We start from the raw sequence: 20950 nt of genomic DNA, 5'->3' as shown, positions 1-20950 counted from the left end.
ATACTATTAGCCTTGCCAGGTTCCTCAGGTAATGTGACGCTTCTCCCTTGCTTTTTGGTAGATGGACAGTCTCTCCTCGGGGAGCAGGTGGGCTGGCAGGACAGGCGTCCCCAGGCCGGGAGAAGGAGGCGCTCCCAGGTACTCTCGTCCACCCCTGCTGGTGACTTGCCCACCCAGCCCCGTCCTGTTCCAGACAATGGCCACCTGTGACCCTGCCTGCCTTGACCTGCTTTGCCCACCTGTGCCCACCTGTGCCTGCCTGTGCCTGACCTCAGCCCAGAACTCCCACCCTTTCCCACCCCAACTGAGGACTAGTCCTGACTTCCGGTTCCTGCCTTGCTTTACCACTTTGACCCAATTCCCAGTAACCCCCTTCTGCTGTGTCATATCACAGGGGCTTCTCACGAAGGAACCGTTGAGAGCCTGTTGGTGCTACCTGCTTCTCGTCTGTTTATTTTTGTTCAAAGGGTAATTTGTAGTGAAATGAAAACAAATGCTTATTTCTAAATAATCTGGCCTGGATTCTGTGACAGCTGTTAACGTCTCATCCACACAGACTGTGGGTAATGCTTTATTTGCTCTGTGCTCATCTCCATCGGGTTAGAAACAGTGGGTGGAGGTAAGGAGAGATGTCAGGGTGGCCCTGACCTGAGTGAGGCTGGAGGAATTGAGCGGCTTACAGGATCAGCAGGTCAGCAGTAACCGAAGTGGACTCTATGTCAGGCTCTGAGAAGTCTTGGGACATGGACTTTCCATCTGAGAAAACTAGTGATAGATTCAGAAGGAAAAAGGGGGCAAAGGAAGGGGGTCGAGAGTAAATGGGCACATACATGTCTGTTAGTATCAGTATGCATGTAAGTTTGCATGTAAGTATACATGCTTTTGCCCATGTTAGTGCCTGTGTGTGTGAATGTGGGTTCACATTGGTATGAATGAGCACAGATGCACATGGGTGTGGGTGTGGGAATGCATGTCTCTATACATGTTTGATTTTGTGCATGCATATGTAGGGAGGTATACATGTGTGGGTTTATGCGTATGTGATTGTGCTATATGTCTGTTTATGTACACATGAGTGCATGTTTGTACTCATTTGTGAATGTATGTATGTATGCATGATTGTGTGTGTGTGTGTGTGCACGTGCGCATGTGTGTAGATGTGCACACATCTTGCCGCACTTGAGAAGGTGACATTTTAGCAAAGGGGACAGAATAGGCAATAAATGAAGAGCAGTCATGCCAGTGTGAATGTTAATGGTAGAGGAACATCGGGCCAGTGTGGCCACAGGAGAGTGAGCATGGGGACAGCTTAGCTCTGAGAGGCAAGGGCGGCACTTTTGGCCTGAGTAAGAGCTACCACATGGTATAAGCAGAAGAGAGACTTGAGCTGATGGTTTGTTACACAGTCACTGTGACTTCTGGGTAGGCGAGACTCTCAGGTGACCCAGGGTGTGAATAGAGACCAGTTAGGAAACTGCCTGGCCTCAGGCGAGAAGCAGTGCTGGGTAGAACCCTGTGACTGTAGCAGGTGGTCCTGGTCCTTTTTCTGCAGGGTGTATGTAGCTGGTTGTTCTTTTTCCTCAGGTGTGAAGTCCCCTCTGGAAGGCCATCTCCGGGGACAGACCACCAACCGCCAGTGTGGTCACTGGTAAAACTGTCCCAAGCCTCACCAGAGCCTGGCACAAAGCCCTTGTTTGGCTACTGTTGGCTTACTGACTATGGGTAGCAGCTTAAGGCTTTTCATCATCTTCTCAGGAGAAGGCAGGCCCTCTAAACAGTGAGAAGGGCATCTGAGACAAGACCAGCCAGCTCTAGGCGAATAACGGGGGAGGCAATCAGCACTGAGGCAAAAGCTAAGGTGAGCCTTTCAGGTTGAGAGGCGCCTGACATCTGGAGAAGACAAAGGAGCGGTGGGCTTGTGGTTGGTTGGCAGATGCACGCGTGGCTAGAAACAGCACGGACTATTGAGGGAGCACAGGCAGACAGAGGAGAGGGTCAGGCCCGGCATGGGTGTTCCAGCCTCTGTAGAAGAGGAGAGACAGAGGAATAAAGCAGGGATTGAGCTGGAGTGCAACTAGGGCCAGGAGGAGCCATGAGGTACAGAAGCTAGCAGCCTCAAAGGCCAGGCACATTCCATCCCTGCGGACAACCCTGCCAAGGTGAGAGTGAGGGCTCAGTGTATGAGTCTGGGAAACCACAAGCTGTCTTGAGCTGTTTAGATTTAGGGAAGCAGGAATGAAAGCATGGGGCGGAGGCAGCTGGAGATGTGGCTCTGTGTGTGTGTGTGTGTGTGTGTGTGTATGTGTGGGGCAGCTGGAAATGTGGCTGTGTGTGGCAGCTGGAGATGTGGCTGTGTGTGTGTGTGTGTGTGTGTGTGTGTGTGTGTGTGTGTGGCAGCTGGAGATGTGGCTCTGTCTGTGTGTGTGGGGCAGCTGGAAATGTGGCTGTGTGTGGCAGCTGGAGATGTGGCTGTGTGTGTGTGTGTGTGTGTGTGTGTGTGTGTGTGTGTGTGGCAGCTGGAAATGTGGCTGTGTGTGGCAGCTGGAGATGTGGCTGTATGTGTGTGTGTGTGTGTGTGTGTGTGTGTGTGTGTGGCAGCTGGAGATGTGGCTCTGTGTGTGGGGGGGGGGCAGCTGGAGATGTGGCTCTGTGTGTGTGTGTGTGTGTACGCGCGCGCAGTTGGAGATGTGGCTCTGTGGATAAGAGTTCTTGCTGCTGTTACAGAGCACCATGGTTCGGCTTCCAGCACCCGCATGGGAGCTCACAACAACCACCTGCACATCTAGTTCCAGTGAATTTAATGTCTTCTTCCAGCGCCGTGGGCACTGCGTCATGTGGTACACAGATACTCGTCACCACAAACACATGAAAATAAACAAAACATTTCCTTAAAAAAAGAGTGCCAGGTACTGTGGTGCATGCCCATAGTCCCAGCTACTTGGGAGGCTGAGATAAGAGCATTGCTTGAGTCCAAGAGTCCTGGGCTACAGTGTGCTATGTGGACCAGGTGTCTGCACTAAGTTCAGCATCAATATGGTGACTTCCTGGAAGTGGGCAACCAAAAAATTGCTTAAGGAGGGGTGAACCAGCCCAGGTTGGGAAACAGAGCAAGTCAAAACTTCCATACTGATCAGAGAATTTAAGCCAGGCATAGTGGTGCATGCCTTTAATCCCAGCACTCAGGGAGGCGGAGGCAGGTGAATCTCTATGAGTTTGAGGCCAGCCTGGTTTATAGAGCAAGTCCAGGAAAAACAAACAAACAAAGAAAGAAAGAAAGAAAGAAAGAAAGAGAAAGAAAGAAGAAAGAGCAAAGAACAAAGGCAGAGTACGCGGTGTAAGTGAGGGGTGGCAGGCATGGGGGAAGCTACGTCTGAGTTTTACAACACAGGACAAAAGCAAAAGGGAAGAAAGAAGCTAGGTTTCTTTTGGAAATGGGAGAAGCAGCAACATCTGAGGTGTCACACACAAACAGGAGGAGGGAGAGAAGACAGCCCACGGAGGCCAGCGCTGGGTACTGTGGGGACCTGTGAGGTTCAGCAAGAAAGTCCTTCCCTAAGGTGCTGCTGTCATCAGCCCTGTGAGAGTGGAGAAGCATGGAGACAAAGTGTGCAACATCAAAGACAGTTTCGGTTGTAAAGGCTACATTTGAAAATCTGGGATTTTGACCAGACCGGAAAGGAGACTTGCGACCTCTGGGCTATGCAGCCTGTATGTGACGATGGCATGTACTTGGTGGCGTTTGTTTTCCAATGGTGCGTGTACAGTTATATGGTCAGGGTGGAACCAGCAGAGTGACATTTTAGCAGGGGGTAGCTATCAGTGAGAACAAGTGATAGATGGGGCCGAAGAGCTGATTGGTTGAGCAAGGGCAGGAGAGAATCCGAGAAGATGACAGCAGAAGGCAGAATGTCCCACCTGGTTGATACACACACACACACACACACACACACACACACACACACACACACACACACACCCCTCTCCCCACTACTTTCTCAAGTTAGAGAACACTACTTGGTTTCCATGGTTATTGCCCTTTAGCTACACAGCAAGTGTTATGTAGTGACACAGGGTAATTACAGACAACGGAGAAATTGCAGGATAAGTCACACATAAATACAAAGCAGCTATGTACTTTAGCCTCTGCTCCTGCAAGTGATGTGCAGTTTACTTCTGGGCCTGAGCTGCTTATAGGAGCTGGCCCTTGAGCCTGTCACCAGCCCAAAGCCAATCTTCTGGCCCTCAGCTTTTCTTTGCTTTATCACATGACTGGATTCCTTCCTCCCCCCACCCCCACTTCCTTTCTGTGCCTGGACCTCCAGGCAAGCAGCCCTCAGCCCCACCTGGCCTTTGTGGCGCCCTCCTTAGGTAAGACTGGGAAGTAAGATCCGGCCTTATGTGACACTCTGGGCTGGAAATGTTACCAGTACTTTAGAAAGGGAGTTTTGAGCCTAAAGATAGTACACACCAGGCTTCTGGTGATTTATTACAACAGGAAGACTGCTAAGAACCATCATCTGCATCATCTTAATTCAAAAAGCCTCCAGAAGAGACATAATTTAAGCAGCAGTACACCAGGGACAGGGGTGTCTGTACTTAGAGGCAAATAGATTAATTGAAACAAATAATGTTTGTGAACATTGCAGGAAACCTGCGAAGAGGCCATAAAGAACATGTTTCATAAGGAACAAGACTTCTGATGCACTGAGGAGTTGGAGAGAAAGGGGGGGGGCAACCCCTCCATCCTGAAGTCCTCTTCAGCAATCTTCAGAGATGTGTATGCCCAACTCTCATTGAGAAAGTGGATTATGGGTTGGGCTATGACATAAAAAAGCATACCCAGCTATTTGTAATTCCAGGAGGGACTGGGGACCACTCCCTGAAGACAGAAGATAGGTGTGTGGGCTCTAGGACAGGCCAAGCAGATGGAGGTCCAGATATGTATATGTCTCCTAAGTGATCCTAAATTTAATCACATTGACAATGAAGGTTAACAAAGCATGTCCAATACTGCCAGCAAATTCCCCATTGCTTGACCCCACAGTGATACACAACCCTGTCGTGGGGGAGTAGTTTGCATCCTCCCCTCCCGTGGCTGTATGTGTGCTAAGGCCTCAGGCATCCCTGAATTGCTTTTGAACATCCTTATCCTGGCACCATGGTGGCCACATGGGACACCGTCACACCAGAAACTTGGCACAGCTGTCCCAGCTTTGTCCTGTGCCCTTGTGAGATTGCAGGGCCTAACGTGTTCCCCTACCAGGAGCCTGGCTCCTATAGAAAAAGATATATGTTTGACCTTCTGGTTGCACGCGTGGGGGAGCAGGATGCTCCCTACCCAAGGTAGATCAAGGGGAGGAAAGTAATTTGAGCCTTCTAGATGGGAGATAGTAGTAGCAAGGAGGCATTTGGAGCTGAACTGTGTGAAGATGACAGTGGGGTCAGAGCCTTGCCTTCAGAAGCCATAGGCCCCTAACATTCACTTCAGACAGCCCGGTCAGTAGTGGACCACTGGAGTCTGTGCACTGTGTTAGTCAGGCTTCTCTAGAGTAATAGAATTTAGAGACTGAATCTTATTCTCTAGATAGATAGATAGATAGATAGATAGATAGATAGATAAAGGGGATTCATTAGAACAGCTTACAGGCTGTGGTTCGTCTGGTTCAACAATGGTTGTCTACCACTGGAAGGTTCAAGAGTCCAGTAGGTGTTCAATCCATGAGGCTGGATGTCTCAGTTGGTCTTCAGTATACACTGGAGTCCTGAGCAGGTAGGCTCTAATGCCAGTGAAGGCGTGGACCAGCAAGGCAGGAGCAAGCAGGCAAAGAGAAGATCTTCCTCCTCCCACGTCCTTATCTAGGCTTCTAGCAGAAGGGGTGGCCAAGATTAGAGGTGGGTTTTCTCTCAGCTCACAACGTCAGTGTAGAGCCCGGAGTGCTTGAAGAGAATGCTACTTGCTTCCCTTTTTGTCCCCAGTTGAAACAAATGCCAGCATGTTCACGATGTGATTCTAAGTAGGTAAGCTGCCTATCCGCATCTGACCTTGTCTGTGTGTAGGGTGGCATCTCCTTCTGCCTTGCCTGTGCATCCTGGAACCAGGAGACTGAGAGAAGAATTGGCAGGATGACATGAAGAGACATCTAGAAAATTCCTTCATGCCTTCAGGGACAATAATCCCCTGACTAATTTTGCCTGAGATAGGTGTCAACCCTGTTCAGAGTAAGTGTGACCCATCTGAGGAACAATAGAAGGCTGGCCTGCTGGCAGAGACCCGGCCACAGTGCCAGTGTGACAGACACAGGATGAGTGACTCAGCACTGCTGTCTGGCTTCTTCAATGGTTATAAAGTGCAGCGAGGGAGAGAGCTCGGGCTGCTGGGGGCTACCCTCAGTCTGCAGACCAGGGAACAGCGCTTAGGTTCTGCGATGTCTTACCCAGAGTGCACCAGCACTCTACCAGCAGACGACAGTGGTGTCCTGGTATCATTTGATGCTAAGCCAGGAAATGCCTTTCTTTTGTCTCCTATTTTTACTTTAGGATCATATGAGGGAAATAACGCCTAAAATTCCCTTATCTGTGTAACATTCTGCAAATTATAGAGTACTTTCCCCAGCCCTGAAAGGTGGGTATTTCATGATCCCTATTTAGAACGAAGAGCCAAAACTGAGAGGAATTGAGTCACAGGATTAACAGTGGGAGTGGGAGTGGCAGGTTCTCTGCAGAGCAGGTCTCCAATGGCCATGGTCTCAGGTGTGGGTCTCTATCTCCCAGAATGCATCTGCTGACCCTGAGTTGTGGGCCGGCTCTGTCCTCCAGGGATCAGCCTTGGCCTTGCCTTCTGCTTTTCATGTGCCAGTGTAAGCAGCAGCCATTTCCTGCAGATGCTGCCTGCATGCTCTAGGAGCCCCAACATTCCCTCCAGATTATTCTTTGAGAATTTTATATTTGTGTGCACAGCCAATTTTCCTTTTGGGAAAGTGACATTTAGCCTAAGTGTCCCTCAGTAGAAGAATGGATAAAGAAACTGTGGCACATTTACACTTTGGAATACTACTCAGCTATTAAAAACAAGGAATTTCCGAAATTTTTGGACAAATAGATTGAACTAGAAATGGTTATAATGAGTGAGCTAACCCAGAAGCAGAAAGAGTCAAATGGTATATACTCACTTATATCTGGACACTAGCCCAAGGGGCATGTCCCATGAAGTCTTCACTTATTAGGAAAGTGGGACAGAGGGGAGGACATCCTATGGGGACTTTAGGCGAGAGAAGCATGGGAGAATGGGGAAATAGAAGGATCCAGAGAGTCCTAGAAACCTACAAGAAGAACATTATGGGCCCAGAGGTCCTGCTCAAACTACGGCACCAGCCAAGGACTATATGTGCAGTAAACATCGAACCCCGACCCAGATCTAGCCAAGGGACAGGACATTCTCCACAGTTGAGTGGAAATTGGGGACTTTCACACGAACTCTGGTTCCCCATATTTGACCATGTCCCCTTGATGGAGAGGCCTGGTGGCACTCAGAGGAAGGATAGCAGGCTACCAAGAAGAGACTTGATACCCTATGAGCATATACAGGGGGAGGAGGTCCCCCTCAGTCACAGTCATAGGGGAGGGGAGTAGGGTGAAAGCAGGAGGGAGGAATGGGAGGATACAAAGGATGGGATAACTATTGAGTAAAAATAAAAAATTAATTTCTGGGCCTGCTCTTCTAGAGGACCCTGGTTCAATTTCCAGCACCCATATGGCAGCTCACACCTGTCTGTAATTCCAGTTCCAGAGGATACAACACCCTCACACAGACATACATGCAGGCAAAACACCAATGCACATGAAATAAAAAAGAAATTTTAAAAATTAAAAAAAAAAGTTAATTTCTGGGAGTGCTTTCCATTTATGAGTTCTTACTTTTGATTAAATCATATGAGTGTTTTATTCATTGCAGTCCTCTATAAACCTAGGATGTTGTGGTAGTTAATAAAGCTATCAAGCCAATGGATCTAGACTCTCCTAGGAGACACGCCTTTGGATAGGCCTGTGAGGAACGGTGTAGATTAGCTTAGTCTCGGCCTTGCTTGTGACTGTCTTGGTTAGCTGAGGTGGGAAGCACCATTCCTTGAGCTTAAGTCTACACTGCATAGAAAAGAACAACGCTGGCCGAATAGTGGCAGCCAGCACCCCCTGCTTCCTGACGGAGGAGTCAGTGTGTCCAGCTGCCTGGACTTCCCCGCCATGACAGACTGTGCCGCAACAAACCTCCCTCTCCCTTAGGCTCTCCCCTCTCTATCGGTAACTGATCAGAGCAAGAGGAGAAGTTGCTAATGCAAATGGTGCCCTGCGGGATGGATCATCTTCCATTCGTATCGCTGTCTAGAATTTATTCTGATGATCCTACAGTTCAGGACTCAGACTGGGTCGCAGGTCTTGCTCCAGGCGCTTTCAGTAGAGAGCTCTGAGCACATGGGATTGTTCTACAGAGGGAAAGGAGGCCAGAAGGGCAGACAGGATAAGGGGAAGACTTGGGAGCAGAAGCGGGCTCGCCGGAGTCAGAGGGACTCTTGTTCTGATCCAGAGCCCACTCACCTGTGCCAGGTTACTGACCTGCCTCATAAGAGATGCCAGAAGTTCCTTAGAGAGAGAGAGAAAGTGGTAAAGAGAAATTCAAAATTGTTTTGAAGTAGATGAAAATTAAATTGCAATAAGACCTAATGAAGTAGAAGAAAAGATTGAAAACAAAGTAACTTCTTAGAAAGGAGATAATTAGACTCGTGTGTGTGTGTGTGTGTGTGTGTGTGTGTGTGTGTGTGTGTGTGTGTGTGTGTGGAGAGAGAGAGAGAGAGAGAGAGAGAGAGAGAGAGAGAGAGAGAGAGGAGAGACAGAGACAGAGACAGAGAGAGACAGAGACACACAGACAGACAGATAGACAGTCAGACAGACAGACCAGGTTCCAATTCTCATTAGGGGCACACCTCCTCTGGGCCAACTTCTTCCCACTAGGTACCACTTCCTAAAGCTCCCAACACCTCCAGGTAAAACTGTAGGCTGGCAGTCTAGCCTTTGACATCTGCCCGTCAGGAGGACATCTAAGATTTAAAAATTGTAAGTAGAGAAAAACTACACAAAATTCACAAAGCTAGTAGATCACTACAGAAAGGTTTTGGAATATGAGATTAACATACAAAAATAAGTTGGAGTCCTGTATACTGGTAATGAACATGCAGAATTAAAATTAGAACACAGTGCCACATTAGCAGACCTCATGATTCCTAGGTAAAAACATGCACACACACACACCACACAATGTATATGAAGCAAACTTAGAAAAGCTGATAAATGAATCAAAGGAGAATTAAATACGTGGAGAGATATTTCATATTCAAGGATTATATACTGTGAAAATGATACTTTGCCATAATGATGTAGAGTCACCACAATACAAATAAATATCCTCTTAGTTATATTCAGACGTTGACAAAGTGACTCTGAAGAGTATGTAGAGAAACAATGGACCCAGAGTAGCCTAATGAGGAGAAAATCAAGTTGGCTTTTGGTTTTTCTGCTAGGATGTTAAAAGTACTGATTTATGGGGGAAAGAAGTGGTAAATTTTGTTAAAAGCTTTCTGCTTTATAGAATATGCTGCTGGCTATGAGACTGAAAAAACAAGCCCCAGAAATATTTACAGAAGATACCTCAGTTACAGGGCCGCCATATAAAACAGAAAACTCCTTACATTCAGATTCTTCACCAGAAAGGATACATATGTAGCAAAGAGAAGAGATTTCCACATCATATCTCATTAGGGAAATGCAAATTAAAATGAGATCACTACATGACCAAAAGTACAGAGCACTGACAACACTGCAATCCAGTACAAATGTAGAGAAATAAGAATTCATACTCATTGATTCTCCCTCTCTCCCTCCCTCCCTCTCCCTTTCCCTCCCTCCCATACCCCCTCCCCCGTAGCCATTTGTGAAGAAAGATGTTACCAGCTAGTGCTTTCTCTCTCTCTCTCTCTCTCTCTCTCTCTCTCTCTCTCTCTCTCTCTCTCTCTCTCTCTCTACAAATGAGACATTCTCATATTTTATGACCCCACAATTATGCTCCTTGATATCGACCCAAATGTGTTGAAAAGTTAGACCCACACAGAAATCTGTGCATGGATGTTTGCAGCAGCTTCATTCATAATTGCCAAAATTTTGAATGCAACAAGATATACTTCAGTGGGTGAAGGAATAAGTAAACTGTGGCACATTCAGGCAATATGGTATTCAGTGCTAAAGAGAAATGAGCTACCAACCATGAAAAGACATGGAGAAATCATAAATGCTTACTAAGGAAAGCGGAATAGAATATGCCCTAGACTATATGACTCTAACTACATGGCGGTTTAGAAAGAGCCCAGCTACAGAGCAGAACAAAGATGAGTGATTGCCAAGAGGCTGGAGGTTGGGAAGGATGAGGAGACACGTTACAGAGCATACATTTTTAGTGCAGTGAAATCTGTCTGTGTGACACTGTAATCATGGGCACATGTCATTATACCTTTGCCTGAGGTTAAAGAATATATGACAAATGAAAACCTTGATGTAAACTCTGTATTTTTCAATGAGAGTAATGTGTTGCAGTTGGTGTAGTGGTTGTATCAAGTGTACAAGATGTTGATAATGGAGGGGACTGTGCGTCTTGAAGGTGATACCTGGTAATCAGTTTCTTGTGAGCCTAAATCTGATCTTTAAAAGTCTATTAAAACACTGGGGTGTGGTGCTGCAAGCATCTAATGCCAATCCTCAAGAGCCTGGTCCACAGAGCTAGTTCCAGGACAGCCAGGGATACCCAGAGAAACCCTGTCTAAGAAAAAAAGAAAAGGCTTATTAAAATAACAAAAGCATTCAAAATCCTGAGCACTGCCCTGTGCCAGCAAGGAGGGCTGCCCTCAGTCTGAGGAAGGCTGTGAGTGTGTGTTACAGTTTTCCCAGGAAGAGAGACTTTTCTGGATGCTGTTTACTGATGATGCAGGGAAGGCGGGACTATGCGGCACATCACTCCTACTGACCCAGCACAGCACCACCAATGGGGCCAGCACTTGGTTGATGGAGGTGGGTGGGTGGTGTGTCACTAACCTGTCCATCCATTTACAGTAGAAATAAGGGGCTTAGACCTCTCTGTGACCTCAAGTCCTTGATGGCAGGCTGACTCCACAGTTCTTCCCATGGGCTATTTGTCTGGGGTTGGAGTAGTTTTCTCAGAGCTCCTACCTGACCTTTCCTTTCCAAGAGCATAGTAGAAACTAAAGTGATGGCTCTGGCACCTGCTGAGTATCTCACCCCAATTTTGTGATTAGTAATGGTGAAAATGTCCAGCTGTCACTTGATAGCACAATGGCCCTGTGAAGGAGACTGGGGCAAGGGTTCCATGTGTCACTTTAGTTAGGGTTCATGATATTGTTTGGGCTTCCTGAAATGGGCAGAGCTGGACCCAGTGTCTAGCAGTCTCTGAAGGTCTGCATGGACTCCTTGCTGCTTGCTACTTTAGGCCCCTTAGGGAAAGGTTAGGAGAACGCTTCTTCCATAGAACCCAGCATCTCTCCCTGTGCCCCTTTCAATCTCAGGCTCTGTTCAGTGGGCAGCTTAGTCCTACAGCCTGGACAACACTCATTTCCAGCTCTCATGGTCATGTAGATCTTAGCCTGGAGGCCACCGTGGCTACAGGGCTGTGGGCCAGCACACCCTGATGACCCAGGCAGGGGTGACTATTAGAAAATTGTACCCTCCTACATTTGGTCTTTGATGCCTTGGAACCCTCCCCACCCTCACATTAAGACTGGGTCTTGATGCTACCTACAGTGCACAAGCCTTGATGCGACAGTGAACTGTGTCACAGGAAAGTGTTGACGATCCGGGAAAGTGGTAACACACAAACACTGTGACACCCTGTCACAGTGACTTAGTCGAGCCCATGTACACTTTCTAGACTAGCCTGGAAGGAATTAACGTCCATTTTGTAGTATTGTTCCCTTTCGCCCTGAGAGATAGAAATAGCTGTGGACAATAAGGTGAGCAAGTGTAGGTGATTCCCTTATTAGAATTATGGAAGCAGGTGTCTGGAGGCCTCAGTGCTGGGGTACAGCCAAGGCCCCACACAGCTTTGACTTTGAGGAGAGGTGCTTGCGCAGGCCTCGGTACTCTGCTGCCACCTAGTGGCACCAATTTCACATAGTCAGTGCGTCATCATCAAAGCGGAAGCACCCAGACTGTGAGTGTGCCTTTCTAAACCTGCTCATACGGAAGTCCTGTTGACCACACACTGCAGACTACAGTAGCCAGCCTTCTTTGGAGAGGCTGGAGCTGCATCTGGGGTTAGCACCCCATGCACAGGGCATAGATCGGGGCTACAGCTGTGACCTGTGTAGTTCTCCATGTTGAGAGCCCCTAGTGTATTCCATCCATCAACTCAGGGTCAGAGCTAGCATGCCTGAAGCTACATCTCAGTTGACTTGAGGGTTTCATGTTTCAGAAGCAGAAGCCTTTCTTCAGTGTGTGCTTGTTTGTTGTGTTTCTGCCCAGGCAGGAAACTGGACCTTGTCCCTGGGGTAAGCAGGGACAGAGGTAGAAAGCAGAAAGGAGTAAGAGGAAAGTTCACTCGGTGAAAGGTCATTCCTTAGATGGCTTCTCTACGGGGCTTCTGACCAAAACCATCTTATCTTGCAAAAGGACCGGTCACTATTCACAGCTCATAGGGAGCAGTGGCTCTCGCGGTTCCCACCCAGGGTGGCTCCCTACGGCCCTCATGGCCATGTGGCCCTGGCTCCTCATTCATCCCTGGTCTCACGCATGCAACCTTGCACTTGCCATCTTTTCCTGAGTTCCCTAAGACTCCTCACTGCCGGCAGGCACCCTCATACCTCACAAGTACTTTTACTCCCTGACCTCTCGTCCTATTGAGATTCCCACCCACGCGTGGCTGGGAAACCACATAGGCAGTGGGTTACGCCAGCTGCCTGCTGGCTGCCCAGTAATGGAAGAGCCTCTCCGTGAACCAGGGTGGTAAGAACTTCGCCATCAGTCGGTGTGGCCAGATTTTCTTGATGCTCAATGTGTTTTGGTAGTCAGAGCCCAGGCATGTGTCTGCCTGTGCACATCTAGCCCCTAAGTTTTCTACAAGCCTGTGGCTAGACTCTGGGAGTTCAGGGAGTGGGTTGAGTTTGTGGGTCTTAACATTCTAAGATTATAAACATCTTGGGGGCCTGCGGAGAAAGAAGGTACATACCTTTGCTCCTAACTGCCCATCTCAGCTCCTGGCTCAGCAGTGGCCTTCCTGTCCTTGCTTCATGAGCCCCTTTCTTACCAGGCTGACTGCATTGCTCCCTCCCTAATGGGATCATCGCTGGGCTTTTTGTGGTATACTTCCAAACCCTATGTGCTGAAAGCGTCGGGGGAGTTCTAGCCACATGCAGTGAGCAGCCTGGCCACTTGAAGCTACATGTGCATCTTTCAGTGCACAGTGGAAACCCACATACAGAAAGAGCAAGCTCCATAAAGTCCTTATTGCTTTGGTGCCTACAGATGACTCTCTTGGTCAGCTCGGGTACCCTGGGCCTCTGCTGTCTGGAACCCATCCTCCTGCCTGTCCTAGAAGCCACTATATTTGTCACACTTAACAAACGGGAGGCCTGTGTTCCCTGACAGTCTACGAACTGAAAAGTGGTGTTTCAGAGCCCTTCGGAACCCTGTGTCACCAGGTTGTGACAACTGGCAATGGCTTTCGCTCTTGCCTGCCTGACATACGGCTGCAGCCCAGTGCCCTGCTCTTATCTTTGTTCATCCCTTCCCCCTGCCCTACCTAGTTTTCCAAGAGGTTGTTTGTCTCAGAGAATGTGAGCCTGTAGCCCCAGGTACTGTCCTGAGCCCTGAACAATGGGAGGCCACTTTCACCTGATCTTTCCAGGACCCACATCTAGGTCCTATGACCTATCTCTTGAGGTACCTCCTGTCTCATTTAGATAAGGTCTGTGCTAAGACAGTGACCACTCCATCATACCCACAGCCTCACCACAGCACCTATGCAGATGTGCACCAAGGCAACACATCTGGACCCTTCAGGCCTGAGTGCCATGTGACGTGGCTCCTTAGAAGTACTTTGGCTCCCTCCTCTGTATCTAACAGCTAAAAGCCCGTCTCTGGAAAGTTCTTGAACACACAGCTTGGTAGAAGCCATGCATTGATGTCACTGTATATAAAGACAGAACCTCAAGTTCATTTAGAGGGAGTGAAGACAGGAGTCTTAAAGAATATGATGCCAGAGAGGCTGCACCATCAGGAAGGGGTGTGTGTGTGTGTGTACACGCATGCGCAAATCCATGTTTCCCATCCAGTCTTGGAATGGACTTTTAAGAAGATTAAGGGGCTATGCTCTGAACAGTTTCATGAATTAGAGGAGCAAACAAGAAACAGAGCATCCCTGGACAGCCAAGGGCTTCCTCAGTTTGTCCCTGCCCAAGCCATAAAATTGGGGAGACTCCTCTCTAATGAAAGACTTGTCTTTTGTTATTTATGAAAGGCATATTCTTAGTGAGGGAAGATACTTCTCAGTAGTCGGGCGTTTGGCAAAATAATGACATAAGCTAACATGATGCTGAACATATTTCAGGGTTAGGCTCCCCCCCCCCCCCATGGGAGAGGAATCAATGGAGTCACCATCTGCTTTGTCCCTATTGTATATGAAGAAGCATCCCTTGCCTCCTTCTTCCCTCCCCTGGTCTAGGCACCTCCCCAGCTCAGCAGCAGGCCCTCTACAGTGCTCCAGTGTGGGCATCCCTAGGGCATTCCTCAGCCTGCATCCCTAGAGTCCATCCTGCCCAGTCTTGTCCATCTTTCCCGGCCCTGTTCAAAGGTCTTCTGAGGGCTTCTTTGTAGCTAGGCTGCTCTGAGGACCTGACTCTGGCTTTCCAGGTTGTCGTAGGTCTTCCTCCAGAAGTCTGGGATCGCTGCTCAGAGACCCAGCCTCACATTTCTTGCCCCACTAGTGTAATCCCAGCGCTCCTGGGGGCCTTTCCATGAACACAATTGAGAGAAATTTTACACACACACACACACACACACACACACACACACACACACACACACGATAGATTTGGTCATTGGAAGTCTTCCTCACAGTAACATAGAAGTAGCAGAACTCTCTAAAAAATATCACAATTTTCACCCTGAGTGCTTTGTTACATAGGCTTCAAGGCACCATGCTAAAAGGAACCAACTTTGGAGAATCTGTTACTGTGCCATGTTCCAAGGTGAACCATGGTCCTGGGATTCTCTTCAGTGGCAAGCCATTGAACACATCCAGTACCGTGAGAAGAAAGTAATGTGGCCAAATTGATTTTCCCAAAAACAGCCACTTAGGGCTCATGTGGGCAGGCTTGTGGGCCACCTCAAATGCTAGCCTCTCAACATGTGGTACACCATGGGGCTGTCTCTATCCAGCAAGTGGAGAGAATGGGCTAAACCATGGCCAGCCAGGCAGCCACACTCATCACACTATGATCCTTTAGGAAGGGCACCAAACAATAGGAATCACATTTGTATTTGTTAGTATGCAACAGTTTTTCTTTAATGCCCAAAACAGTTTTGTACTTTTCTGTAAAAGACACAAACATTAATATTCAAGTTAAAAAAAAAAAGTAGGGGTTTCACAGTGAAGCAAGCAGAGGCCAAGCTGATGGTCACTGTAATGGCCACTAAACTTCAGAGTGCTGGCGAGTTGCAAGTAGCTGCCTGCCCAGGTGCTTCCTTTCTGCTCGGGCTCCTTTCTACTGGTTTCTTTGTGTGTTCAGATGAGTGGCCTAGCTCTAGACTTTTCCAGATTGGCTGGATGGGCTGTAGGGAGCAGGGGTTAACCAACAGGAAATACTATTTCACCAGGATTTCATATTTGGCTTGCCCCTGAGCCTGGCCAGATGCTTCCAGAGCCCAGGCATATAGCCATGTGCTGAAATAGCAAGCACACAGGCAGAGGTCAGAGCCATGGGCCTGGACCCTGGCAGTACTGTTTCTCTCACTGGGACATAGGTAATTCCCTCCCACACAGCAGGGTTATAAGCTTTGGGGCTGAAGCGGTTCTGGACATCAGACCAAGAAAGGCATCATGCTGTGTCCTTCTCCTGTGCAGATCCGTAGGAAGAGGGTCGCTTTGAGTTTATACATTTATTACTCAGAGGTATACTTTGATCAATTCTTGCTATCTTTTTACCCAGGATTCTAGAGGTTGTGGCCAGCCTTCTTTCTGAAGAGCTCACCGTCGTAGTTTGTAGGGAGCCGTGTGTGTGTGTGTGTGTGTGTGTGTGTGTGTGTGTGTGTGTGTGTGTGTTGGGGGGGAGGGGAGCCCACATTTCAGCTCTCTGGCGCCATTATTATTCCTAACCAGTTTTAGATGACCTGGGGTCATCAGCAAGCATCTGTCTCCAGAAGCGTCCCTTCCTGCTGGCCAGCAAAATGCACCTTTAAACAAAAACAAAAACACAAACACAAGGGGCTGGAGAGGTGGCTTGGTGGTTGAGAGCCTTTGTCGCTCTTACAGAGGACACCGGTTCACTTCCCAGCACCCACACTGTGGCTCACAACCACTCGTAACTTCAGTCCCAGGGGATCTGACGTCCTCTTCTGACCGATGCAGGCACTGCATGTATGTGATGCACACACTGCAAGCAGGCAAGACACTCAGACACTGAAATCTTTAAAAAGCAAGTAAACAAACAAGCAAACAAAAGCCCCAAGTGGGCTATCCGGAGAGGAGACCAACACAGGGCGCCTTCCAATGGCTTAGTTCTCATTTCTGACATCAGCTCAGCTCCACTCTCCCATCCTTCATATGCTTCTCCAACACAGCTCTAGAACCTTCCTCGGCCACTGCCCCAGCCCCTCTGAAGCACCTTTGTTCCATGACCAGCAGTTGTATTCTCACGTACGCCTCACCCCCACTGGAGGCCCAGGACTTGGTGCTTTGGTCCTAAAAGCCCATTGGCCCTCACTCTTGGCCTCTCTCCTGGGGTTGTGTGCTGCCCCTGCTTCTGCCATCTCCACCATGGCCGCCGCCGCCACCGCCACTGCTAGAACCCCACAGTGCTTCCCTTCTTTCTCAAGCACTCAGCTCACAGTGAAGTTGTTTGCTGATGAGCAGGCAGGCACTAGGAAACTCGGAGGCAGCTGTGTGAAGCCCACACTTCAGCTGCAAGGAAAAGAAACACAAACACCGAGGGCCTGGCCTTACTATCCCCCCATAACACGGTGCTCTGGCTGCTTCACCGTGACGTCATCAGGACTGCTGAATCTTAATGTTCTTTTCCTGGCTTCATGCTGGTTGGTGGGAGAATTCTCAATTGTGATTTGAGAAAACTGCCCTTGCGTCTAGAATTCAGAGGGCCTTGCACAGGGCACTGGGAGGGCCCGTGCTTTCTCCTTGAGATCTTCATGGCGACTAGTGATGAGAGGCCCAGTGGCTCACTGGGTTGGAGTCTGTCCCAGAGGTCTCGCTGTGACTCTTGGGATGTCACTGTCATTAACTCCTGCAGTACACCTGAGCATGCCACATGAGCAGGGCCCTGCGGTGTTCACTGCACATGGCGTAGGTTTCAGTTTTCTTTCCTGCTTTGCTTCACTCACCCACTTGCAGGTTCCAGTCCTGGTTCCAAAGCTCCTCTCTGTTTTTCAGTATGTGTGCATGGAAGGGTTGTGCCCTTTCAATCACTCGTCAGTGTCATATCAGGGTGGCTCCGAGGGTGGGAATGGGGTGAAGATGAATACAAGCTAATGTCGCAATAGTTAATAGAGTGGAGGATCCCCCCCTCCACCCCTGTATGGTATTGGAGCTCAAACCCAGGGTTTTGTGAATGCTAGGCCAACACTCTACTACTGCTCCATGTCCCTAGCCCTTGGAGTTTGAATGAAAGTCTCACTACATATTGTAGGCTAGCCTTGATTTTGTCATCCTTTTGCTCTGGCTTCCCTTGGGCTGGGATTAGAGGTGGAAAATACCATATACCTGACTCTTACTTTATTTAACACTGTGTGTGTGTGTGTGTGTGTGTGTGTGTGTGTGTGTGTGTGTGTGTTCATAGTGTGTGCAAGTGCATGTAGAAGTCAAGAGATTAATATTAGTGATGTCCCGCAATTGTTCACCATTTTATTTTATTCATTTATTTATTTTTGCAAGAGTCTTGCACTGAAACTTACCAATCTGGCTAGAATACCCAGCAATGCCCAGGAATCCTCCCGCCTCTGCCTTCCCAGCTCTGGACTGTAAGTGGGTGCCACTGCACTTTGCTTTCTAGGCAGGTGCTTGGGGCTGAACTTATGTCTCCGTGCTTATAAAGCAAGTCATTTACCAACCGAGGCATCTCCCTACCTTACTGTCTAACTTTTTAAGTATTACCTTAGCTCCTATGTTCTATACACATTCACGTGACCTCAGTATCCCACACACTGACTTCAGGGCCCAGATCCACACCCTGGCACTCAGAGGTCATTTTTGCAGCAGCTTTCCCAGATACAGGACCTGGGGAGAAGGGTGCGGTAGGGGTCTTTCACCCTTGGCTAGCATGAAATCCCTTTGCACCAATCTTGTCTTTTTGCCTGGCTTGGAACTTGGGTGAGTAGCACACACCTGCTGCTTCACTGGACAGCTCCTGGAAGGCAGACACAGCCCAGGCTGTGACTACTTTTGGTACGCTGATCTCACAGGTCCAAGTATAAGCTACCTTTTAAGCATCCCTGCCAATCACTTGTGGATGCCATGGATGTGTACCCGTAGACAGAGTAACAAACAGTGAGGATGATAATGGGGAAGCCCTGTTGTGACGAGAAATCAAATGTCTGCTGTTGGCACCACACCTGACTTCCAAAAGTGAAATGCCAGAAGCCCAGGCTGAGACTACAGTGCGGCTGGAGAGGACCAGACAGTGTGGAAGGGGGTGCCATCAGCAATACTGCAAAGGGGTGAATTGAAGGGACTGGTGTTATTACATTTGTGGGCCGTGAACATAGAAAACCAGCAATACACTTAGCATATAATCTGATAACTGTCATTTTGACCTGTGCAGACATATATGCTAAGTATTATAAGTAGGAGATATACATGCTAAAATTCTAAGCAGATCAGCCATGGGATGCGTGTTGTGAAATGGACACCTTCTTGGCGTTCCTTTGCCTCTACTGTGCTGCTCTGCCATCATCCCAAGGGCATCTCTGTTGGTACATACCCTCCCCACATAGGCCTTAGGTTTGGCCATTTTCAGAAACATTTGCTGCTCTGCTGAATGGGAAAAGAAAGACTGCCAAGGGCCTGGTCCTAAGATCAAGGCCTTGGAGTTCAGGTTCACACTCCACTATGTTTCTCTTTCAGGTAGGTGAGCTCCAGCCAAGCCAGCCCCGCCAGAGACCTCCAGTTTTGGTGGACGGTGCTCTGAGCCACAGTGCGTTTCAGTATTTGGATCTATGGACCTGCTTTGAACCATAGAGCCTGCCTATGGGGGAAGGTGAGTGGCCCTAAAAGCCCCTCTGTTTGTTTGTTCATCAGACGTGATGGTAGCCAGAGCCAGGTTCACCATCCTGGTGCATCCATGTTGGCAGTGCCACTGTGCTCTTTTTCCAGCTCCATTCTTCTAGGCCCTGAGGTTCTGTAAATACTTTGGATTCCTTCCCAGAGCTGTGAGCCAGTTGTGCTTGTACACCCTCTGCCCAGACCACCCAAAAGGAGTCCACACAGGCTGGACCCCTCTCCTGGAGCTGCCCTGAGCAACCAGGAATCATGAGGCAAGCACAGGTTTAGGGACTGGAGAACAGAAGTCTCCAGAATACTGATGGTTGCCATGGGGTTTTATCCTGATTTTCTGCTTTCTCCTACTATGTTAGAAAGAATTATTTATTTTGGGCTGCTCATTGCCATTCACAATGCCTTCTGATAATAATGGGCAGTTGAAAGGGCAGGTGCTTTCTGGTTAGGCACGTGGCAGTGGAGAGAGACTTCTGCCCTTGTTGCAACTTTGGATGAACGCCATGAGTTCTGGAAAGCAAATGATGGCGGGAGAGGTAAGGCCTCAAGGTTACTTTCTCTTCTTTCAGTGCCTCCCAAGGCTCATTGCAGCCCAGACTGCATGTTAACCTGAGACCTGATGGGAGCTTTCAGAGAAGGGCTAGAAAGGGCCATGGAGCAGGAAAGGGTCTTAGTGCACAGACGGTGGGGACAAGTCAGCAAACTGGGCTCCGTGCGCAGGTAGTGGTAGAGCCACAGAGCCTCTGACTAGAGGGTTAGCTCTTGGAGACTTACTCTGGTTGAGTGGGAGAAACACTTTAGGGGGCAATCTCTAAGATACCCCCTTTGTTCCTCTGTCCTGGCCTGCACCCCCACTTTGGGACCCCAGTCCCCAGAGAATGTCATGGATTGGCCCTTATTGGGCCAGGCTGAGCCAGACAACATAACTGTGAGTGGTTGGTCAAGGGGGGAAAGGGTTTGCAGAGTCAGGGCCCCGGGTATGGTGCCTCAAGAGGGAGCGAAAACAGGCCATCTGTGTCATGTGACTTTTCCTGAAGAGTCTGGTTTTATTCATCTCAGATAGAGAAGTCAATGACAGACCACCGGAATGCTGTAACCAATTGTGTCTTGGTGAGCTGATGAGTTTTTCGGAATTACAGCAGCATAAGTAAGTGGCTACTTACAGGAGCATGGGAAAATTATGGGCTGGCAGCTATCGCCATTGAAGACTCTCTCCTGATAGCTCCACCCCACTCCATGCAGTTATTGGGGTAGAATATTTATATACACCTGGGAAGAGACGAACTTGATGGGCCTTATGAGCCTGGTGAGCTCTCCACTCCTTCCAAGAAGAGATGTTCCAGAGCCCGATTTTGTAGGTCTTGTAAAGGTCCCATGGAGGTAATCCTAGATACTCTGAAT

The 20950-nt window shown here is 48.6% G+C and overlaps 1 protein-coding gene across 14 annotated transcripts in view; it reads left to right on the top strand.

The window, feature by feature from the left end:
- PCBP3 (poly(rC) binding protein 3) overlaps positions 1–20950 on the top strand; it is a 256103-nt gene that overhangs the window by 177239 nt on the left and 57914 nt on the right. For 13 of the 14 annotated variants that reach the window (XM_084752136.1, XM_084752137.1, XM_084752133.1 and 10 more), the window contains one exon: positions 19400–19532. In XM_084752136.1, the coding sequence (XP_084608262.1) occupies positions 19523–19532 (10 nt within the window). In that variant the 5' untranslated portion in view covers positions 19400–19522. Of the gene's footprint in view, positions 1–61; positions 139–19399; positions 19533–20950 lie in introns of all 14 variants that reach the window. The other variant, XM_084752134.1, reaches the window with a different exon arrangement.

This window comes from Acomys minous (assembly GCF_964271855.1).
Source record: "Acomys minous genome assembly, chromosome: 13".
Taxonomy (NCBI): domain Eukaryota; kingdom Metazoa; phylum Chordata; class Mammalia; order Rodentia; family Muridae; genus Acomys; species Acomys minous.
The sequence above is the reverse complement of the archived record's forward strand: the minus strand, read 5'-3'. Positions and strand labels throughout refer to the sequence as shown.